Source organism: Cricetulus griseus, chromosome 6 (assembly GCF_003668045.3).
Source record: "Cricetulus griseus strain 17A/GY chromosome 6, alternate assembly CriGri-PICRH-1.0, whole genome shotgun sequence".
NCBI lineage: Eukaryota > Metazoa > Chordata > Mammalia > Rodentia > Cricetidae > Cricetulus > Cricetulus griseus.
In genome coordinates this window covers 20,878,845-20,901,071 of record NC_048599.1, presented here as the reverse complement: position 1 = coordinate 20,901,071, position 22,227 = coordinate 20,878,845, and the positions used below count along the sequence as shown (strand labels likewise).

Here is a 22,227-nt window from a genome sequence, read left to right as displayed (position 1 = left end):
CTGTAAACAGCAAGCCCCCTCCCCCTCCTCCAGTCCATCCTCCCCTTGGCCCACTCAGAGCTCAGAGCTATTAACCAGGTCACACTGGCTTGTCCCAGTCTGATAGTTCCCTTAATTGCCTTTTTATAGCACGTCGTACAACTGTTCATTATGCTGTCATATTTCCCCTCGAAGGCAGCAGTGGGGGAGATGAATGGAGGATGGAGGCCCTTCCAGGTGGCAGGGGCAGTGGGGGGTACCAGTGTGCAGAGCTTATTTTCTACTTGGTCAGACTGAATTAAACGCATGCTTCTCACACTCAAGTAACACACAAGGCAGTTATAAGCAGGGAAAGAATCCACAGCCGCTTCCCAACAGTTGACACATCATCTTTATTATGTCACTGGATGAGGCACACACTGCAAGCTGGGTACAGACATCTTATTCTTTTAGCAGCATAAACCGGAAATGCAAATACAATACAACACTACAATACAGAGCTATGAAATCAGCAAGTTCAAAATAACACAATTAATGCAATGTGATGGATGGGGGTGATGCTGAAATTAAATTGCACTCACCCAGTGACTACAACTCCCTGTGCTGAGACCCCCTCTGTTTCTTTTGTCGTAAGACCCATGAAGGGTAAAGCAGGATTGGGTCACCCTAGAGACTCAGAATCTGCTGGTAGGTATTTTAGCTATAAAAGAATACAATAGGAAATTTGGCAATTCTCAGGATGAGCTCACACGTGCCATTCTAGGAACCAGCAAGTATCCCAGGACCTTTCATCAGGCACTCGAGTCTTAAGTTATCCTGTGGGATGAGCCCTGTGTTCTTGAAGTTGTGACCAGGACATAAGACCCAGCCACTGAGGCCAGATGTCTACAAGCTTCTCCGAGCACCATAGAGTAGTTGTCGGTAGAATGCTCAAGAGCTGATGTGTTTGGCCAGGGGGAATCATACCAGGTTACAGCCCTGGAGCCCTGTAACCAAAGCTCTTCCTAGCAGACTCTCTGGAGCACTGAGGTTATGCGAGCCATTCTGCTCTTGGGTTTCAGTCTTAGATCCACCAAAGCCTTTCTGCTAGGCACTGGGAAAGTTACTTAATCTTGTATCCCAACGCCCTCATCTGTAAAATGAACAGGGAACACATCCATACTTAAGGTGATGTGTTGTAACTCAGACTGCACATTTAGTTTTGATCTAGTAGAGAATGAACATTTACTAAATATTACCTAAAATTATTATTAGGCTGGAGAGATGGCTCAGTGGTTAAAAGCACTTGCTGCTCTTGCAGAGGACCTGGGTTCAGTTCCCAGCACCTATATGGTAGCTCACCATCTGTAACTCCAGACCCAGGATATATGATGCTTCTTCTGACCTCTGAGGACACAGGCATGTATGTGGTGCACAGACATACATTCAGGCAAAACATCCATACACATCAAATAAAATAAATCTAAAACATTTTTTTTGAGGCAGGGTTTCTCTGTGTAGCCCTGGCTGACCCAAAACTCATTCTGTAGACCAGGCTAGCTAAAAACGCTTATTAGTGGTATTGTGGGGGAGGTGTCAGAGAGAGAGAGAGAGAGAGAGAGAGAGAGAGAGAGAGAGAGAGAGAGAGAGAGAGAGAATATGCCACAGTGCATGTGTGAGGTCTGAGGCACTCAAGAGTAGAATCTCTCCTTTCACAGTGGGTTCCAGGAATTGAACTCAGGTCACCAGGCTTGCACAGCAAGCACTTTTACCCACAAAGCCATCTCATCAGCCCTAAATGTTATGTTTCATATCAACTGGCTTTTAACAGAACTAGAAGAAGTTTCTGGTAGAAGCATCTAGATTGGATCCTTGGATCACAGACTCACCAGGGTTGGGTCTGGGTAGGGAACCATATATGGACCTAACAGATGTCCCCAAAGGCTGTGATTGAGAAGAACCCTTGGTCCCTGAGCTGCCAGGGTCTGGGAGAGGCAGGTCATAGCATACATGGTTTATGCAGGTTTTATGCATGCTAGGCAAACTACAGCCTCATCATTGTTTTCTTTGGGACTTATAATAATAATAATTTTAGTATGTGTTTGTATGGTGTATGTGTGCATGCACACAAGTGTGTGCATATGCATGTGTGCACAGACACATGGAGATCAGAGGATGACCCCTGGGAGTCAGTTTTCTCCTACTTGGAGTCTGGAGATCAAATGCAGATCATCAGGTAAATTCTGTTATGTGGGAAGCTGGAGAGATGGCTCAGTGGTTAAGAACACTGGCTTTTCTTCCAGAGGACCCTGGTTCAACTTCCAGCACCCACATGGCAGGTCACAGCTATCTGTAATTCCAGTTCCAAGGGACTCAACATCAATGCACACAAAATAAAAATAATTTTTTAAAAATTCTTTTATATATTTTTACTTACTGAGCCATCTCACTGTTCCCCTCTGTTTTTAATTTTTGCAATAGAATTTCACTGTGTAGCTCAGGCTAGCCTCCAAATCCATCTCCCAATTGCCTATGCTATCAAGCCCAACTTGAGTATAGGTTTTGTCCAGCAAAGGTTGACCAAAGACGTTTCTAGCTGAAACAAGGGCCATTCTCTTAGCTTCAGTAATCCAACGCCCCCTTACCCCCATCATTTTTCCTCTCAGCCTTCCCTTTCCCCTTGTTGGTGCTACTAACCATCCGACTTCATCTCCCCATGTCCAGTTGTTCTGCTTTAAAACAACTGTGGTGGTAACGGACTCCCTCAGCAAAAGAACATGAAGAGATTGACAGTCACTGGTGTATTTGAATATGTCTTACCTTGTGACAGTAGGGGAACAATCCCCAGAGAGAGCTTTCAATAGCATCAAGCATACCCATAGCCCCTGATAAAGACTTACTCTATCCCAGCAGACCCAGGGGTGCAGGAGGTCAGACCTGCTGGAGCTCCTGGAGTCCAGGGTCATTGTCACATGGCTTGCTGGGACCAGAGTCTCTATCCTGATGTATCTCTCATTTGTTGTATGTGGTGACCTTGGGTTCCAAAAGGAACTCTCTGGATCTGATCATGGTCTCCAAGCATGTCTCAATAAAAATCATGTCTTATATGTTTGTGTATGACTAGCATTCAGCTACACAGAAGATAATATGAGCATAGAAACCACATCTACCTCAAAGAGTTACAGAAGTCAGAATTTAGGGCCAGACTTAAGCCATTAGATTATATATGGCTCCTTGATGGTTTAGAGCAACCCAAAATGAATATTTATACTGTGTACAGGAGACAGAGAGAAATAAAGATGGCATGTTTATATTCCTCCCACGCTGCCATACATACACACACACACACACACACACACACACACACACACACACACACACACACACACACACACGACAGGAGGGCTGTTTACACAAAGGAAAGCACCATTGGTCTAACCACCAATCAGGTGCAGGGCTCTTTCTTCACTTCTGAGAAGCTTCCTGTGGCTTCCCAGGGCTACCAAGGGTAAAGACTATGCCCATATGCCCCTTGCTCCCTGGGTGCTTCCCAGAACTCCCAGCACAGAAAGCATGAACTGAGAAGCCCAGAAGTCATGAAATTTAGTATCCCTGGGGTATTGTCCCTGATAGAACATTCAGCATCTGCTTGGATGTCCCCAGGAAAGGATATGCCACCACCTCACGAAAGAAAGCCTTTTAGGTTTATAGTCACTAATATACTTGAATGTGTCCTACCCCAAGCCTGCAAAAGCAGTCCTTACACCTTCTAGTTTGTCCCTCCCAAGACAGAATTTAGGATCTTTGTTCCATGTGTGTACTATCCACTTGGAGCCTTCTGCCTGGCTATCTGCCCCTCCTTTGTGCCTGTGAACATAGCATGAGGAAACCAAGTTCTACTGTTGGGCAAAACCACATGGCTCCTTTCTGCTGTGAGAAAAACCTTAGAATGCTTCAACCACAGGATGTCAGAGCCTGTCCCCTCAGCAGGCAAAGGCTCAGAGACAGAAAAGGCAAAGGAGGGCTCTGAGCCACAGTGGGGGTGGGGATAGGGGGGTCTGTCTGTGATCATTCAGCCCCGAAATGACGCTCATAATGATGCCTTTCCAGGCCATTAATTCAAGGGCTCCAGGCCCCCTCCCCCATGCCACTGCCTGCTCTGGGAGATAAGCCCAGTCCTATTTAACCCTACCTCTTCCCCCAAAGTGGCTTCCATCTCTGCTGGGCAGACATTTAACTCCCTGGATTCTGAAAAGCTTCAGTGACCGATGGTGTGCACACGTCAGGAGAGGAGACACACTTTGCCCAGCCCCCAGAATCCTGATCTGTAGTCCCTGAAGCTATAGGCTTTGATGGAGCCCTGGGAGCTCCTATCTATACTCTGCCAGGAAGTCCCGGATCCCCCAAGGCCGCAGGACCCCATGGTGGCCCTGGAACAAGGTGCCATTCCTAGACAGGACAGCTACAGCCTCAGCTCCCTCCTCACAAGCCCTACCTTCCCATTTCTTAGTCCCAGGATTTGGGGATCAGAGGGAAACTGCGGTACCTCTGCCCCTTGGGTGTCCTGCTGGCTAGTTGCTCTGCCTGGCAATCTCTTTCCCTTCGTGTTTCTTTTTGTCTTCCCGGCCCTCTCCTCCTTTGTTCTCAATTCTTTATAATCAGTGAACATGTAAAAATGAATCATGTGTCTCTCTGTGTGTTCATGTCCTCATATCTGAGAGCCTGCCTGTGTATGATTCTTCATGTTTGTATCTATCCTGTGTTGACATGTGTTTAAGCCTGTTATCTGCTTATGAGAATGACTCCTCCGTGTCTGGTTTCTTTGTATGGGGCCAGTCTTGGTACAAATCCTTGCATTGTCTATATGCTGGTCTGTCCTTAATCTGTATGTAGTTCTGTCAATTGCTCTGTCCATCTGTATGAGTCTCCCAATGTACTTAAATCTGTAGGTTGGTCCTTATTTCTCCATGTCTATGTCACTTGGTTTGTCATTGTGTGTGTGTGTGTGTGTGTGTGTGTGTGTGTGTGTGTGTGTGTGTGTTTGTGTGTGTGAGAGAGAGACAGACAGAGAGAGAGAGAGAGAGAGAGAGAGAGAGAGAGAGAGAGAAAGAAAGCTTGTATGTGTAAACGCTGTGTTTCTAAGGGTCATAGCCCATGCAGAGACCTCTCATAGTGGGGGCCCAAGAGAAGCCATGCAGAAGAATCTGGAGTTGGATGGCTTCACTGAAGCACAGCCCAGGTTCTCCACCCTCTATCTGACCACCATTCCCTTATCCCCAGACCAGCTCAGAACTGGAAGGGCAGAGACAGGTAGGGTTAAGACAAAAAGTGTTCTAGCCCAATTTGCTCAGACTTAGACCCAGTCACGGACTTTTTGTCTGTACACCTGCCCCCCCAACAGTAATAATAACTAGCAATGAGGTTCAGTAACAACATCAGTGACAATGGCTTCCACATAGATACAAAAGCAAACATTAAGTATTTTGTATTGTCTGAATAAAGATAAGAGGCTGTTCTCACACAGTAGGGATGAGAAAATGAGAATAAGAGGAATCAGGGAGGTAGTCCAACACCCTAGAGCTGGGATACCATGAAGCAGGATCACCCTGTAAGTGGCAGGCTTCTTAGGCGCTTGCCACAGCCACTTCCAGCCTGGGGAGAGGCACTTAACTGCAAGCAGCAGGGAAAGGAGGTCCTTCCCAAGCACTGCTCACAGCTCACTTTATCCAGAAGAACCAAGATCTGATTTTGGGATTTCATCTCTCTGGGCAATGAAGGATCAAAGACCAAACAAGAACTGGAGGTTTACATAGGGAAGGTTCTCTGGGGAAAATCATCTAGCTCCCTGGGCTCTAAGCTGGCTTTCTCTTGGATTCTGGATGACCTTGAGCAGGACACTTCATTGTATTGCAAGCATGAAGGTTTGCTTATCTGTAAAATTATGGATGAATACAGGTTCTGTTAGGATCTTTGAAGATGGAGGGATCAAGTACTCCCTCAAAATTAGGTCTAAAAGTTGAGAGTTGGGGTGAGGGGTGCAAGTGGGGACCACACTTGTTCTGGTAATTCCAACAGAATAGCCAGGCACAGTATGGGTGCTAAAAAGGCGCACTGAATGATGAATAAATAAATAGCCCCATTTCTCATTGATGAAAGAACTGTACAGCCCACTCTGGTCCTATAACCAAAAATCACTGCAAGGAAAATGAAAGGGGAGGCAAGTGCTTTGGACTTGCATGTCAAGGAAGGCATCCAGGGCTATCGTAAAGTGTGTGTTGAGAGGCACAAGAGGTCACTGCAAAGGCACTAGGTTCCTCTGCCTGCATAAGGTCAGGTGGACCAGAAGAAGTCCTCCAGGAAGAAGGGGCAGGGGAGGGATGGAAACTCTAGTCTGGAGGAAACTATAAGGCAAACCTCTAGGCTGGAGGGTCCCTTCAGTTCAAAGCTGTTTTTTGGAAGAGAGGATGCCTGTGCATACTACTTACCGGGAAGGAATCTCTGTCCTGTCTCTGCAGGTGACCAGAATTCACCATGCTAGGGGAAAGGACTTTGATCTTGATTTGGCAGGAGGTGGTTTTTTTTTTTTTTTCTTTTTCTTTTTTCTTTTTTTCCAGTGGTCACGTGAGGGAAGGGGCGCGAGAGGAGGGATGAAGCGCACTGGTCGGGTGAATGGAGGGCCCCTACCTGGGACGGAGATCTCTTCCAGAGACTGGAAGGTACTTGAGTTGAAGGGGGAGGGGCTAAGAGTAGCCGGTCTAGTCTGGGCAGCTCCTACTCACTGGTCAAAGCCCTCAGGCCGCCCTACTTGTGCGCTGACCTGGGCTAATTTAAAAATACTGCAGGGGAGGGAAGAGACTGGGGTTCCCACGAAGAACCAGTCTCCAGAGGGAACATGAAGGGTGGGAGTCATTATCATTTCTTTCAGTTTTCCTTGGCCCAGTGACAACGCTACTTCTTTATCTAGGCTAAGACTGCTGCGGGTCCCATCCCGCGGTTTATTGCTCAGGAGTTAGAGAAAGAACCTAGCTGAGGACATAGGCAGGGACTCGCACGAAGCAGCCTCAGCCGACAAGCATCTCATGGAGACTACAAAGGGGCTTATGCCAGTACACACGCAGGCAACTCCATTCAGGAACACCAGCTCCGCTCTGACTCCACTGCCCACAAAACAACACACGGAATACACACGGTTACCAAACCTCACGCTCAGAGTTCACACAGCGCCGACCCACAACGGTATCTGATGCGATGTCTTTGTTTCTGGATCTCTTTGGTCTTCGTGCTCGCACACATACGCAAGACACTCAACAGAAACATCCAAGCTCTCACAGTCCAGGGGGCGGTGATCTGAGCCTGGCCGAGCGCACCCGAGTATCTGCGCCCTGTTCGCAGGGCCGTAAGCCTGCCCTTCCTCCATCCTGCGTTTCTCCGCATAAGCATTCACTACCGAGAGGCATCCTCGGAGTCCTGTTCCTTCCAAGCCTCCATATGAAAAGAGAGAGAGAGAGAGAGGGAAAAAGCGAACTACCAGCCTCCACTTGGTGCGCATCTGGAGAGCAGTTGATGGCGAACTACCCGCTTCCATCGTGGCATCCCTGGACGGCAGAAACAGCTTAGGTGATCCAGTCCAGGACTGAACGTCTTTAAAAGTGATCCAAGACAGTCACTTCTGTCACCAAAATGGACTTGTGATGAGATATAAGAGCGAATAATAGATGGCAGGGAGACAGACGCCTGCCCGCCTCCGCTAAAGACCGGCAACTGGCAACTGCCCTGATGGCTATCCGGATGTCAAGCCAGAAGTTCTGGAGCCGCACAGCTTGGGCACTCTGGAAGGCTGGGCTGGGGGTGGAGGACCTCGAGAACCAGCCCAATCTTAACTCCTCCCTCCTTGAGGCCGCGGCGAGGTGGGGCGGGCCAGGATGCCCGCTTAGCACCTCCTCCAGAAATGCAGCACTTGGGGGGCCCCCCACCCAGGCCTCCGAGCGCTTCTTCCCGCAGCCTTCCCAAGGGTGCCCCTTCCAGCCCCTGTGGCACTTCTGGAACCTTCCGTGCCCCCTTTCCCTCCTCCGGTCTCCCACCTCGCGCCCCCTGGCTTGGGCAGCATCCCCTTTCCGCCCTCCGCCCACGCACCGCCTGACTCCGAGGGGTGCGAGCGCATTGGGCTGCGCCCGCGTGGGGGCGCCGCGCCAGCCTCGCGTAGCTGCTCTGACGCCGCCGTCGCCGCCGCCCTCCGCAGCCCAGCCGGCACCCGCGCCAGCTCTGCAGAGCACTCGTCGCCTCTCGGGCCGGTCCCACCGAGAGCCAGCCCATCACGCCCGGAGCTAGCCTCGAACGCCGGGCGCGAGGGTCATGAACCAGAGTGCCCCGGGGCGACGCGCCAAGAGCCAGCGGAGATAGCGGCCCTCGCTGCCTTGACACGCGCTCGCCGCGTCCCCAGACCCTTCTGTCCTTCTCTCCTGCCCTGCCGCCGCCATGGCCACCCTGCTCCGCAGCAAGCTGACCAATGTGGCCACGTCCGTGTCCAACAAGTCCCAGGCCAAGGTGAGCGGCATGTTTGCCAGGATGGGGTTTCAGGCGGCCACGGATGAGGAGGCGGTGGGCTTCGCGCACTGCGACGACCTCGACTTTGAGCATCGCCAGGGCCTGCAGATGGACATCCTGAAGTCGGAAGGCGAGCCCTGCGGAGATGAGGGCGCCGAACCGCCCGTCGAAGGAGACATCCATTACCAGCGCGGTGGCGCTCCTCTGCCACCGTCAGGCTCCAAGGACCAGGCCGTGGGAGCTGGTGGCGAGTTCGGGGGTCACGACAAGCCCAAGATCACGGCGTGGGAGGCGGGCTGGAACGTGACAAACGCCATTCAGGTGAGCGCGGGATTCCCAGCTCTGACTGTCACCACCCCCACCTGAGCTGTGATTGCAGGCTCTGCCCCCACACGAACCCTGCAGAGGTCTCGGCTTCAGTGCCCCCTCCCCCCAGGACTCGGGGAATTTATCTCCCCTTCTCCGACCTTCCTAGCTGGGTGGGGATCTACGCCCCCAGGTGGTGTCCTGTTCAGATCCACATAGCTTCCTCTTACTGTCCCTGCTGCAGGACAGCCTGGCTGAGGTTTGGGGAGAAAGACAAAAACCCAGAGACCCTGCAAAAGCTGGAGAAATGGGGAAGGGCTGGGGGGGGGGGGGGTGAGGGAGAAAGAAAACCAGGATACGAAGGGAGTTTGCCTTGGGCTCCGGAATGGAGTCACAGCTGCATTTTCCAGAGGAGAGGGGGGAAACAGCTGAGCTGGGAGTCTCCTCCTCCCGACACACGCAGAAATCGTGCACACGTACAGAGGCAGACACGCACCCTCAGCCCCTTTCCCCACGAACAAACAGGCACATGACATGCATCTATTTACAGTCCGCAGGGTTACCCCAGATGCACTTGCCTACACCCCAAAACACTCCCCAGTCTCCCCAGTAGCAGCAATACTTTTACACAGCAAGTATCCATATACTAGTTTGATCATAAGGCGTGCACTCACTCGTAAGGCAGACAGCACCCACTTGGCTCGAGCAGCCTTGTTGGAGACAAACAGGCTAGCACATAGGTACACCTATGGTCAGAGGGACTCCGCGCTACGCAGCTGCGCAGACTAGCTCCTCTCACCCAAAATCCCGGCTGCACCGCAGAAGCCCGAACGCCTCCTCCACAAGCGGCCAAGCAGCTCCAGAAGCTGAAAACTGCCCTAGGCCGCCAAATTTGCCACCTATGACATCTAGTCCCAACCCCCTACCCCAGTCCCATTCTCATCAGGGGCGCGGAACTCCTCCGTGGAAAGATTTGGATATCAAAACGACCCTGGGAGCTGGCAGGGGTTGATGGGCCCCAACTTCTGGGAGGGAGGAGGCCTCGATTCAGGGAGCTCCTGGGTTCTGTGTCTTGGCTCCCTAGCATCTCTGGAGTGTTGAGTCGTTGAGACGGAGAATGTAGGCTTCTTAGGAGTGGAAAGCTGGGTTTCCCTGGACCTTGGACTCAGAGGGACAACTAGGTGTCTCTACCCGTGGCACTTCCCACTACAGCGAAAGGAGATTGACAGAATACAGGACAGGGTCGGTGTCCATCCGCTGGATGCTTCTCCCTGGGTCTTTCAAGGTTCCGTTCTATAGCAAAGAGAAAGGTAGGCTGGAGGTGCGCAGGCCTCGGGAATCTTATATTTCGTTATCTTTTCTTCTCTGTGTAAATTATAAACGACATTACACAGCTTTGGCCCTTCCATCACAATGGGTTCTAGAAACCTACTGGCTTTGACTTCCCGCAGAGGCCGGACTTCCTGGGTTGGAAGGGTCCCTATTCTGATGCCCTCACCAGATCCCTCCTAATACCCTTCTTAGGGCTTGCCCCTGTCACAACTCCAGCCTGTCCTAGGATTTATTTCCAAGCCCGTATCCCCATCCTCCTCTGTGTTCCCTAAAGCCCTGTGCCCACCCAAAGTGTCTACGTATGTCTTCCTTTCTGGCTTCCTTCCGCTTTCAGCCCAGTCCTCTATTCGACCACCACTCCTCTGGTTTGACCCCCGAGACTCTCGTATTTCCCTCGTTAATGAGCACCCCATTCCAAGCCACCTTACATCAGGTGCCCAGCTCTCCCGAACTTTTCAAAGGGCCCTTCTGGGACCAAGCTTCTTCGAGTCCCTGCTTTCCACCCCTGCTTCTGATTGCACCCCCAGGAACCATCTGCGAGGGTCTCTATATTCCCCTCTACACCTCAGCCTCCTTCATTCTCCCCAAGCTCTGGTCTTCCTTCTGATTTAACACTCACATTCTGCATTAGGGTCCCTGTCACAAGGATTCATCCCCCACCCTCTCCTCCTGGTGGCCGAGGCGTAAGTCCTCCCCTAGCGCCCCCTAGCGATAGTTTTGGGCTGTAACCCCCGCCCCCCATGGTCCTCTTCCATGGCAGTGTCCGCTGAGCTCCTGGGTCTGGTTGCCTCTTTGCACCACAGGGCATGTTTGTGCTGGGCCTACCCTACGCCATCCTCCACGGCGGCTACCTGGGGTTGTTCCTCATCATCTTCGCCGCAGTGGTGTGTTGCTACACCGGCAAGATCCTCATCGCATGTTTGTACGAGGAGAACGAAGACGGCGAGGTGGTGCGCGTGCGGGACTCTTATGTGGCCATAGCCAACGCGTGCTGCGCTCCTCGCTTCCCCACGCTGGGTGGCCGCGTGGTTAATGTGGCGCAGATCATCGAGCTGGTGATGACGTGCATCTTGTACGTGGTGGTGAGCGGCAACCTCATGTACAATAGCTTCCCGGGGCTGCCCGTGTCTCAAAAGTCCTGGTCCATCATCGCCACGGCGGTGCTGCTGCCCTGCGCCTTCCTGAAGAACCTCAAGGCGGTGTCTAAGTTCAGTCTGCTGTGCACACTGGCCCACTTCGTCATCAACATCCTGGTCATCGCTTACTGTCTCTCTCGTGCGCGTGACTGGGCCTGGGAGAAGGTGAAGTTCTACATCGACGTCAAGAAATTCCCCATCTCCATCGGCATCATCGTGTTCAGCTACACGTCGCAGATCTTCCTGCCCTCGCTCGAAGGCAACATGCAACAGCCCAGCGAATTCCACTGCATGATGAACTGGACGCACATCGCCGCCTGCGTGCTCAAGGGCCTCTTCGCGCTCGTCGCCTACCTCACCTGGGCCGACGAGACCAAGGAGGTCATCACGGATAACCTGCCCGGCTCCATCCGCGCCGTGGTCAATCTCTTCCTGGTGGCCAAGGCGCTGCTGTCCTACCCGTTGCCCTTCTTCGCGGCTGTCGAAGTGCTGGAGAAGTCTCTCTTCCAGGAAGGCAGCCGCGCCTTCTTCCCTGCCTGCTACGGAGGCGACGGTCGCCTCAAGTCGTGGGGGCTGACGCTGCGCTGCGCGCTGGTGGTCTTCACGCTGCTCATGGCCATCTACGTGCCGCATTTCGCGCTGCTCATGGGCCTCACGGGCAGTCTCACCGGCGCCGGCCTCTGCTTCCTGCTGCCCAGCCTCTTCCACCTGCGCCTGCTCTGGCGCAAGCTGCTGTGGCACCAGGTCTTCTTCGATGTGGCCATCTTCGTCATCGGAGGCATCTGCAGCGTGTCCGGCTTCGTGCACTCCCTCGAGGGCCTCATCGAGGCCTACCGAACCAACGCAGAGGACTAGGGGACGGGCCCCCTTTCCCCAGCTCCCGCCCCGCCCCGCCCCGCCCACCTCCCTCCCCCCTCCACCATCACCACCATCCCCCAGCCCCGTGCGCTGCTGCGCAAGGGAGGCCGAGCTTTAAACACCTCTGGTTCCTAGTTGCTGATTATTCGGGGACCGGGTGGGGGAGGGAGGGGATAGACATCCAAGGTCCACTGCGTCTGCGTTTCTGTCGTCCTTTCTATTCCACAATCCCCTGGTTTGGGCGGGGAGGGAACGGAACGTATTTGTGGAGAATGTTTTCTGTCCTTCCTGGGGCTCTTCTCCCCAATTTTGGCTCCAAGTCACCGATGGGGAGAAGGGAGGGGAAAGGGGCGCACGCAGCCGCAGGCTTGGAAACTTGACCTTAGGGGGTGGGGTGGGGGGACATTTCACAGCCATCCAGTGCTTGGAATTTACAGCGTCCAGCCATTTCCACCAAGAGCGCTCCCTATGCCCTAGACATTTCAACCTTGCGGCCTGAAAGGCTGACCGGGAAATCCATTTCGGGCGGGCGACTTCCTTCTGGAGAAGCCGCGGCAGGAGCCTGTTTGCCTGCCAGTTTTCAGGAACCCAATCTCATCTTGTGCAATGTATCCGGTTGTGGAACTGTATACTGTGCGTGTGGTGTGCTCGTGGTGAATAAGATGAAATGTATATCAGAAAAAAAATCTATCTCTAATTTAGAGTGCGGTGCATAATAATTATATCCGCAAATAAAGAAGAAACAAAGGCGTTTCTGGCCTCCTGTTCACAGATGCCCAGTGCGATGGTAAGTGGGAGGCGGGTGGTGGGGGATACTCAGCTCTGGCCAAGTAGAACGGCGAGGAAAGGAGCAATTGTAATTTGGGAAAGATGAGTTGGTTAGGATGCAAGAACCAATGGGCCCCTTGCTGCTGAGATTCGCAGGATCCGTAGAGAATGTGGTAGGCTTTCAGCTTCCAACCCTAAAGCGAGTAGGCTGCAAGTTTACTGAGCAAATGATTATTAGGGTTAGGGTTAAGTTGGATAACAGAGCAAACTTACAGAGCTTACAGTAAGGGGTGGGGAGAGCATTTCAAAGAGAAGGGAAAGACAGGCAACAAACCACCAAAAGCATAAATCCCTTGTGTGTCTGCAAACTAGGAAGAGAACGATAAAGCAGTGGGTTGTGGGTTTTCCAGGTCCCCGGGACCAGGCGCCAAACCCATTGCCTTGCAGGTACCTAATACCCAAAAGAACCCTGCTTCAAGTCCCAGACGGGGTTTACACATCCACTGCAAAGGGGATTGGCCATTCACAACAAGCCATTGCAGCATCATTTTTAACTTGCGCAGCTTGGCAATCTGATTGCCTGGTTTATTTAAGGAATCGAAGTGGGGACTGGCTTGGGTGTTTTTGTTTTCTAGTGCTGCCTTGAGGGGCTTCTGCCTAGGACTGTTGGGAAAGGTTAGGGATGGAGCTGGAGGCCTGGCCTGCTCTTGGGTGCCCCTTCACTGTGGGAGGAACCATCGTCCAGGCGCAGGCTTTTAGAGTGAAGCAAATGTCTGAGCTGGGTGTCATTCTCTCTGTAGTGAGGGAAGAAGAGAAAGAGGGAGAGAGAGGAGGAGGGAAGAGGAGGAGAAGAGAGGAGAAGAGGAGGGAGACGTGTATCTATGTCTCACAAAACCCTTAGTAAATGTGTGTGGGGGGAGGGGGGCTGGGTCTATGATTCACCTGTGTCAGAGGTGGCCTCAAACCAGTGTGGTTCTGCAGCCACAGAACAGGAGTAGGAGGGAGTAGGCTGTCAAGCAGCGCTAAGAAGGTCATTTAAGATGCTTGTCCCCTTCCCTGTCTCCTTACTTTATTTCCCTTTGTCACTATTGCGGTATGCTCAGGCCCCAGCACAAACCAAAGAATTCTCTTCTCCGTTCTGATGTCTCCCAAACCCAGGGAGGAGAGCACCGAGTGTCCATCCTCTTGCCTTGTGTCTGCTTCTCGATGAACCAGGAGTGTGCTCAGACCCAGAGGCCACATTGCAGCCTTCAGAAAAAGGCTGTAAAGGAGCAGTAATCTGTTTCCACTGTGCCAGCTATGTCTGTATTGTTAGAAGGACAAATGAGATTAGCAGCAGGGACAGTAGCTGCTAGCTCTTGGGTTTGCTTGCATTCCTCTAGTGGGTTTTGGCTCCACTCTTTGCCCACGTCCCCAAGAGCAAATCCTGATGGCAGCATTGGCATAGAGCCCCCTAGAGTCACAAATGGAGCTCTGCACCCTAGTGAGTGGGCCACTAATTATCAAATTAGGATTCAGGCTCCTGGGGGAAATTAGAAGCAGATGAGATCCATCTCCACATTTCCCCACCTCTCTCCAATGACTTGAACAGAGATGGACAAGGATCCCTAACCACAGTGTACTCACCTCAGCTGTCTGTGTCCTGGGAGAGCCGACCTAGGAAAGCTCAGACTTTGAACTGAGTTGAAGATGAGGACTCTGCATCAGCATCCCCTCCCACCCAGGGCTCCCATCAGTTCTTACAGTGCATCATGACTCCATGTGTTGTTAACTCTAACAAGCTGTCCCTATCTGCAGCACAGATATGATGGCGTACCAGTCTTGTGCCCTTGAGAAACCACAAAGGCCATGTCTTTCAGCCACAGAGTCTGAAAGTGACACTGCTTCATTTCACCAGAGAGTGAGCTGCTGACCCTCAAGGAGGCTTTTTTCTTTCTGGCTTGGGTAGCTGTTTTGGAGCATGCCTTGGTGTTCTTACTGCTTCTTCCACCACCCACTGGAGTTAATTACTGCCCCCCACCATTCCACAGTGGCTTTGCTCCAGTATTGTTTTTATCAAAGGTGGGCCTTTGGTGATTCATTTTGCCCAACTGTTGATGCTCTAGTATGGGATATTTTGTTATATGATGCACCCCATCCTAGAGACTGACATGCTCCTTGCTTAAAGACCTTAGAGGGATGAAGGTAGCCACACAGGTCTAAGGGGGAACCATTAAGCAGCGGAGAAGATCCAGGCCTTGCTATTGGGAGGAGGGTCAGAGACAAGGGGCTTAGTCCTTAAAATGTGTGGGATTACTGCTGGGGCAGGCTGGACATCCAAGGCTTTCTAGGAGGGACTGGATTGACACCAGGAACTAGCCTTGAGTCATCCCCCCACCAGTGTTCTTTTCTTTTTCTCTGTTGAATATTATGTAATTTCTAAAATGCAGAAAAGATGAGTGTTTTATACTCAACAATGTTACTACCCACCATCTAGATGGAAAGATGGCCATTTCACAACACTGTCTTCCACACATCTACCCATCCAACAACACACCTTTGAAAGCAATGTCATCCAAGCTTACAGACATCAGTCTGTTTTCCTCTCTGATTCTTAAGCAGGAGGACAGTGATGTAAGACAGGAGCTAGGGACAGTACTAAGTAAGCTGTCCTAGATACTGTTGTATCCACCAGACTGTTTAGAATATCAGGGTTCATTTTGTATTGCTTTTGATTTTAAAAAATTTAAAAAGGAATAAAGAGATGGCCTGGTCAATAGAGTTCTTAGTGTGTAGGCACGAGAACTTGAGTTCTGATTTCTGTCACCTACATAGAAAGCTGGGCATGGTGGCTCACTCCTGTAATCCCAGCCCTGGGAAGGCAGAGACTTGAGGATCCCTCGGGCTTGCTGGCCAGGCAGCATAGTTAAATTGGTGGTTTTCTAAAAAGATAAAATGGGTGGGGCTGGAGTGATGGCTCAGTAGTTAAGAGCTTGGGCTGTTCTTCCAGAGGACCCGAGTCCAATTCCCATCTTGCAGAGGCTCACAACCAACCACAAAAATAAATCTAAAAAAAAAAAAATACAGGGGAAATTGATTGAGAAAGACACTTGATGTTAATGACCCCACCCCATCCCCACCCCACGACTGTTGAAAACTCAGAAGCTGTGGTGCACATCTGTAATCCTTCCACTTAGAAGGCATGGCTGAAGGTCAGCATGGCCTATAGAGCAAGACTCTACCACAAAACAAAGCAAACTGTAACACAAACAAACAAACTCAGCAGAAATATTAATGGAAATGCTTTTCATCTTGCTTCCTGCATTTTTTGACATCCTTTTCAATTTTGCACCTAAGGCAGATGTTTTACTTTGCCTCATGCTATTTATTTCCAGCCCGGGGTATAAGGTAGAGCCTGGGAAAGGGGCAAGCCTCCAGAGACCTGGCTTGGACATCTTCAAGAGTCAACAAGGGATACTACCGTGTTGCTGTGGGTACCTCTGCCCAGTGTGGGGCCCCAAAGGGGACAATAGAGCCGGGCTACTGTCCAGAGGCACCCGGGAAGATGATCAGCCAGTGCTGTAGGCCCAGCTGTATTGGATGGGGTGGAAACTGAGGATGCTATGAGGATGGCAGGTGCAGCCCCTGGTCTGGGGAGAGAAGCATGGTGGGGTTGGGGTGGGCACATACGAGAAATGGCAAGTGCTGCATAGCTCCTGCTTCAGGGGTTGCCAGGGAATTGCTTACTGACCATGGATTGCCTACTACAGTGTTATCCCTGAGGATACAGCAGTAAACCAAACAGGCATGGTTTCAGCAGCAATTGTCAATGTCACCCCTTCATCTCCTGGATGCACCTAAGTTCACCAAAAGCTGGACATCCTTAGACCTCTGCTGTCACCAAGCCACTGCCAGCACCTTCCCTGAACTCCCCTTATCTCCCGGAAGGCTTTCTAGGATACTTTGTCACACAGTTTGGAGTTGGGGAGTTATCCCCCAACACTGAGCCAATTAGTGATTCCTGTCTCTGGTCCTCTGATGGGATGGCTTGAGGCCTGTCCTATTAGGATATCCCCGGCGGGGGGGGGGGGGGGTGCTGGCTTATCAGATATACTTTATCTGACTCCCTCTGTCTTCCCTGTTTCCTCACTGCACTGCCTGGGATCTCCTAAACAAATTAAGTGCACCTGAGTCTTTGTCTCAGGGTTTGCTTTTGTGGAAATCTAAGGCAAGACATTTATTTACAGGGCTTTTAATCTAATTCAGTGTCCCTCCCCCTCCCCCATGAAGATATCTACTCAGAGACTGGCTGGGCTGGAAGAAGCAGAATCAAGTGGGAAGTACTTTAATGTCTTATTCCCTATCCTACCCATAAGTTCAGAGATAATAACAACCACTATTTCTCCCCCTCTTCCTGATGTGTCATTGACTTGGGACCACTGACATGAAGAAGACTGAGGCAATGGGTTGGTGGATGGATGGATGGATGGAGATAGGCAAGTGGGTGGGAGCTTTTAGTTAGTGAAGTGGTTGGAAATGGGCAGATAAATATGTCCATAGCAACCATCTTTTTTTTTTTTTAGATTCTATTTATTTATTATGTATACAGTCTTCTGCCTGCAGGCCAGCAGAGGGTACCAAATCTCATTTAAGGTGGTTATGAGCCACCATGTGGTTGTCGGGAATTGAACTCAGTAACTCTGGAAGAACAGTCAGTGCTCTTAAGCACTGAGCCATCTCTCCAGCCCCTGCAACCATCTTTTCTTTTTAATCAAGGTTTCACTATGTAGCCCTAGATGTTCTAGACCAGGCTGGCTTTGAATTGAAAGATATTCCACTACTTGTGCTGGAATTAAAGACATGAACCACCACACCTGACTTGTTTAGTATTTGAAACAGAAACTCACCTAGTCCAGGCTGGCTTAAACTTGTTATGTAGCCGAGGCTAGCCTTGAATTTACCCTCCCTCCACATCTTGAACACTGGGGTAACAGGTATGTGCCACCACACCCGGCTCACTGTGACAATCTTTAAGCATAGTCCATTGCCAGGACAGTTTCTCTGCTTAGCTCCTTACTGCATCTTCACTAACACAGATCTCACACACAGAATTTACCTAAATGTGTTTTATGAATTAATGGACCAATCATTCATATATTTACAGATTATCAGCACATCAATATACCAGACCTACAGAAAAACAAATATGTGGTCAGCCAGAGAAGTATGTAAAAACAAACAAACCCCTAGGCTAGGGCTCTTGGGTGATAACATTTAAAGATTAGGCAAAGGAAGAAGAGTAGAGATTGGTGAAAAGTGGTCTGAGAGGTAGAACAGGCCAATGTGCTGGAACTGAAAAACAAATGCCATCTTGGGACAGGCGTGGCGGTGTGAACATCCTTTGTCCCTGAGTCCCAGAGGTAAAGAAACACAGGAAGCTTCTCAGAAAGCAGTGGAGCAAGCACTTGCAAAGTGTTCTGATGGGGGCCTGGCTCTGAAGAGGGTGCTGAGTGGGGGAGAAGAATGCTCGGAAATGAGGGAGAGGGGGTGGAGAGAGAAGGACAGCTCAAGCGCACAGGGAGCTTGGCTGCCTGCAGTTGGGGTTTCCCTGCAACAGACCAGGACCCAGGGGTCACATTAGAAGTCTTTGAATGGGGCAGAGCATGTGGGAGCCAATACTAGGGAGAGTGATGGCACAGCAGAGAAGTGGGGGACAGAAAATGGACATTAGCTCACAGACCATCACAGGCAGATAGGCTCCTTTGCGAACTTGGAGTTCAGTTCACCGGAAGCTGCAGAAGCTCCCCAATGAGCATATTGGAGGAGCAGAGCGTGCAAATTGTCATCCTTGGGCCTCTACCAGCTGGAGGTTCTGGGAAGCTGTGGTAGTTACCCCGCACTTCCTGAAAAGCTGTTAGTCCAGGCATCCACAGTAAGGAGCCAAAGTGCTGCTGTGCTTGGTGACCCTGCCTAGCAGAACCTCCCAAGGCTCCAGTGGCATTTGTTACAGAGGTTTTGGCACAGGCCCCAGAGACTAAAATGAGAGCCAGATCATTTGGCCTCAAGCTCATGGTGTTCCCACTGGTAACTGGGAATTCAAGAAACCCCTCAGCATCAAGTAGCTTTTAGTAACACTGGCTACTCACCATGGGAGAAGCTGGGATAAGAGATCTAACAGCAACCCACAAAGCAAAGGAAATCCCTTACCTTAGAGGAGTGGGGGTGTCTCTGAGTTCAGGTTAGTGAAGGTACTAATGTATAAGGTGGTTATACAGGGGCTTGCTACATGCTAGAAGTTTAGAAGCTTTAGGGAAGGTTCTAGACTCTAGAACGAAAGGCTATAAGGCATGGCTTTGTGCCCCCTACAGGGCAGCATCTGCAGTCTAACATCACACTGTGTGAACCTTTGAAGGCTCTGCTGATCTCCCGACCCAGATGGAAGGACCCCTCTCCCAGAGCTGGAGCACACGCCCTGGGCCAGGCTTCTGGCTAAGAATCCTTGTGGTGGACTGTGACTAGCTGATTGGCATGAGGTCAAGAGGGAGCTTCCTGGCAGAGACAAGATTCTCAGGAGATAGACAGCTGGAAAGGAAGGTGTGGAGTGGGGATTCTAGAATCAACATGGCACCCGATGGTGTATTTGTTCTAGAAAACAGTGTGTGGCTGGCCCTGGGAAGAAGGGCTATTTAGAAAACACCAAGTTGTTAAGCACAAAGCTGTTAAGCCTAAGTCGCTGTCATACAGCAGATGCCAAATCAAGCTGGCTCGGGGCTCTGAACAAATATTAAAGAGGAGTGAGCATCCTCCTGTAAGGATAATTAATAGTGCTGGTACAGAACCTTGGAATTCTCCAGAAGGCAGTGGTTCTCAACCTGTGGGTCGAGACTCCTATGGGGCTGCATATCAAGTATTTACATTACAATTCGTAACAGTAGAAAAATTAGAGTTATGAGGTAGCAGTGAAATAATTTAATGATTGTGTGGACACGAGGAACTGTATGGAAGGGTTGTAGCATTAGGAAGGTTGAGAGCCACTGATGGCAAAAAGGGCCTCAAGGATTCTGGGAGAAGAGTTGTTAGCAGACACATCTGGGATGTCAACCAGGCACTTTCAGAAAAACGGGGAGCTTTTCAGCAGGAAAGAGAATGACCCTGGGAGGCTCTCAGTGAGGAAGCAGAAATAAGGGTCAAGGGAATTTGAACCAATAACATCGGTCAAACCCGCAGTCACCTATAAGTGTACAAGCAATGGGTGCTTTTCCTGGAAAGTGGGGAGCATGGGTGATGGCCCAAGAATGAAACAAGCCACAACCTGGGTTTCAGCAATACCGTGCTTAGCTTCAACGTTCTCCCTCCCTCCCTCCCTCCCTCCCTCCCTCCTCCCCTCCCTCTCTCCTCATCTCTCTCTCTCTCTCCTCTCTCTCTCTGTGTGTGTGTGTGTGTGTGTGTGTGTGTGTGTGTGTGTTTGCAAGCCATAGTGTGCATGTGGAGGTCAGATGACAACTTGTAGGAGTCAGTTCTCTTCCTCTACCCTGTGGGACCTGGGGATGGAACTTGGGTTGTCAGGGTGTCGGTGCCTTTAATTGTTCCACCATCTTTCTGGCCCTCTTTTTTACTTATCTTTCTTTTTAAAAGTGCTAAAAACATTTTTTGGCGGGGACAGGACCTCAGATTACCCAGGCTGGTTCCAACCCTGTGTAGCTCAGTCTGGCCATGAACTCTAGGATCTAGTCTAGATCCTCTTGCCTCCACATCTCAGGTGCTGGGATTACAGATATGTGCCACTCAGTGGGCTGCTACCAATTTCTTAAAATGTCATGTAACATGAAACAACCTTTAAAATGTGGAGGTAAGCTTTAAAAAAAGAAAATACAGCAATTAAGAAAACTGAAAACTAGAGTAGTCATCACATAAATACCTGCTTGAGGAAAGAGGAAAGAAACGTAAACGTAAGAAGTTTGGAGTGGTAATGAGGGTGTCCAACCCTCAAATAACAGTTCCAGAAAACAGAAACCAGAGGTGGGAGTAGCCAGCAGCCTTTGAGGGCAACCTCTTAGGATGGAGCTCTTCCTGGCAGGAATTCAGCCAAGTGTTCAATCAGGCAGTGGGATAAAATAAAAACATTTGATCCAATCTCAAAAAAGTTACCCTTCATACCCTCTATTATATTCCAGAAGCTGCTAGAGCATGCACCCCAAAACAAAGGAGTAAGCTGCTGCTACTGCTGCTGCTGCTGCTGCTGCTGCTGCTGCTGCTGCTGGTGGTGTGTGTGTATGTGGAGGTGTGAGACATCTATAACCCTAACACTCGGGAGGCTGGCTGGGAGTTTGAGGCCTGCATGAGATATATGACCTGACTAAAAACAAAATCAAAAAATGGAAAACCAATCAACCCCAAACTCCCCACAAAATGTACAAAAACCAAAGCAAACATCTGCTCCCTCAAAAAACAAACAAACAAAACCCAGTTAGGAAGCAGAGGGAGTAACTAAGAAAAATTACACATGAGACAAAGATGGGACGAACATTCAATGAACCATGACATGATGGAAAAGCAAGAATTCAGGATGACAGCTGTGCTATAGCCACAGGGGCCTCTAACCAGGCTCTGGCAGTCTGCTAGGAGACTTCTGAAGGAAGCAGAAACAATACAGTGATATATTGTGTATTAAATGTCTTTATTTATTTTTTTATTTTGAAAGGGTTATTATGTAGCCGAGGCGGGCTTTGAAGTCACTCTGGAACTCCTAACCTCTTTCCTCTGCTTCCCAAGTGCTGGGATTACAGGTGTGCATCACAACCGCAATTCACCTTAAACTGTTTTATGTGAGTGAAATAATTGAGGGATGTGTGGACAACTGGTGGAGCGTTTGGGGTTCAGTTAGCAAAAAGCACAGCTGTGAGGTCCTTAATGATGGGATCCCCTTAACTCGCAGAAAGAGGAACACAGGCAAAACGAGTGGCCTAGTAGTTTTCTCTTAAAACTGGTAATTAGTCACATCACCTCTACTCCCACACCCTGCTTGACAGAATTTGGTGACAAGGTTACATTTAATGAGATGGACACATGGGAGAGTTAAAGCAGTCAAAGAAGGGAAAGTACATTTATATGTCAATCAATAATTAACAGCCCTTTTTTTCCCTCAATATTTGAGGTCTTCCTGAGAGGACAGCCTGTGGGAAGAGTCAAAGGAGGTGATCATAAAGCTAAGGACTAGATCAGCAAGGTGAGGTAGGTGGCAGACTGACTAAGGGGCTAGGGAGGGGCGGGGTCCAGCCCGGTGGGGGAGGAGCCTTGGGCTGCAGTTAGCGTAGGAGGCGTGGCCACGCAGAGGCCCCACGGCTCA

General features: G+C 50.3%; 1 protein-coding gene across 1 annotated transcript; it reads left to right on the top strand.

The window, feature by feature from the left end:
* The first annotated feature begins 8,433 nt into the window (after positions 1-8,433).
* Slc32a1 (solute carrier family 32 member 1) lies at positions 8,434-12,131 on the top strand. Its single transcript, XM_027421240.2, has 2 exons — positions 8,434-8,823; positions 10,944-12,131. The coding sequence occupies exons 1-2, from the start codon at positions 8,434-8,436 to the stop codon at positions 12,129-12,131; spliced, it is 1,578 nt and encodes a 525-aa protein (XP_027277041.1).
* Positions 12,132-22,227: the final 10,096 nt, after the last annotated feature.

Coding starts and splice junctions, on each gene's coding strand:
- Slc32a1 (XM_027421240.2), top strand. CDS start 8,434: ATGGCCACCCTGCTCCGCAGCAAGCTGACCAATGTGGCCACGTCCGTG. Junction 8,824..10,943: donor ACGTGACAAACGCCATTCAG/GTGAGCGCGGGA, acceptor TTTGCACCACAG/GGCATGTTTGTGCTGGGCCT.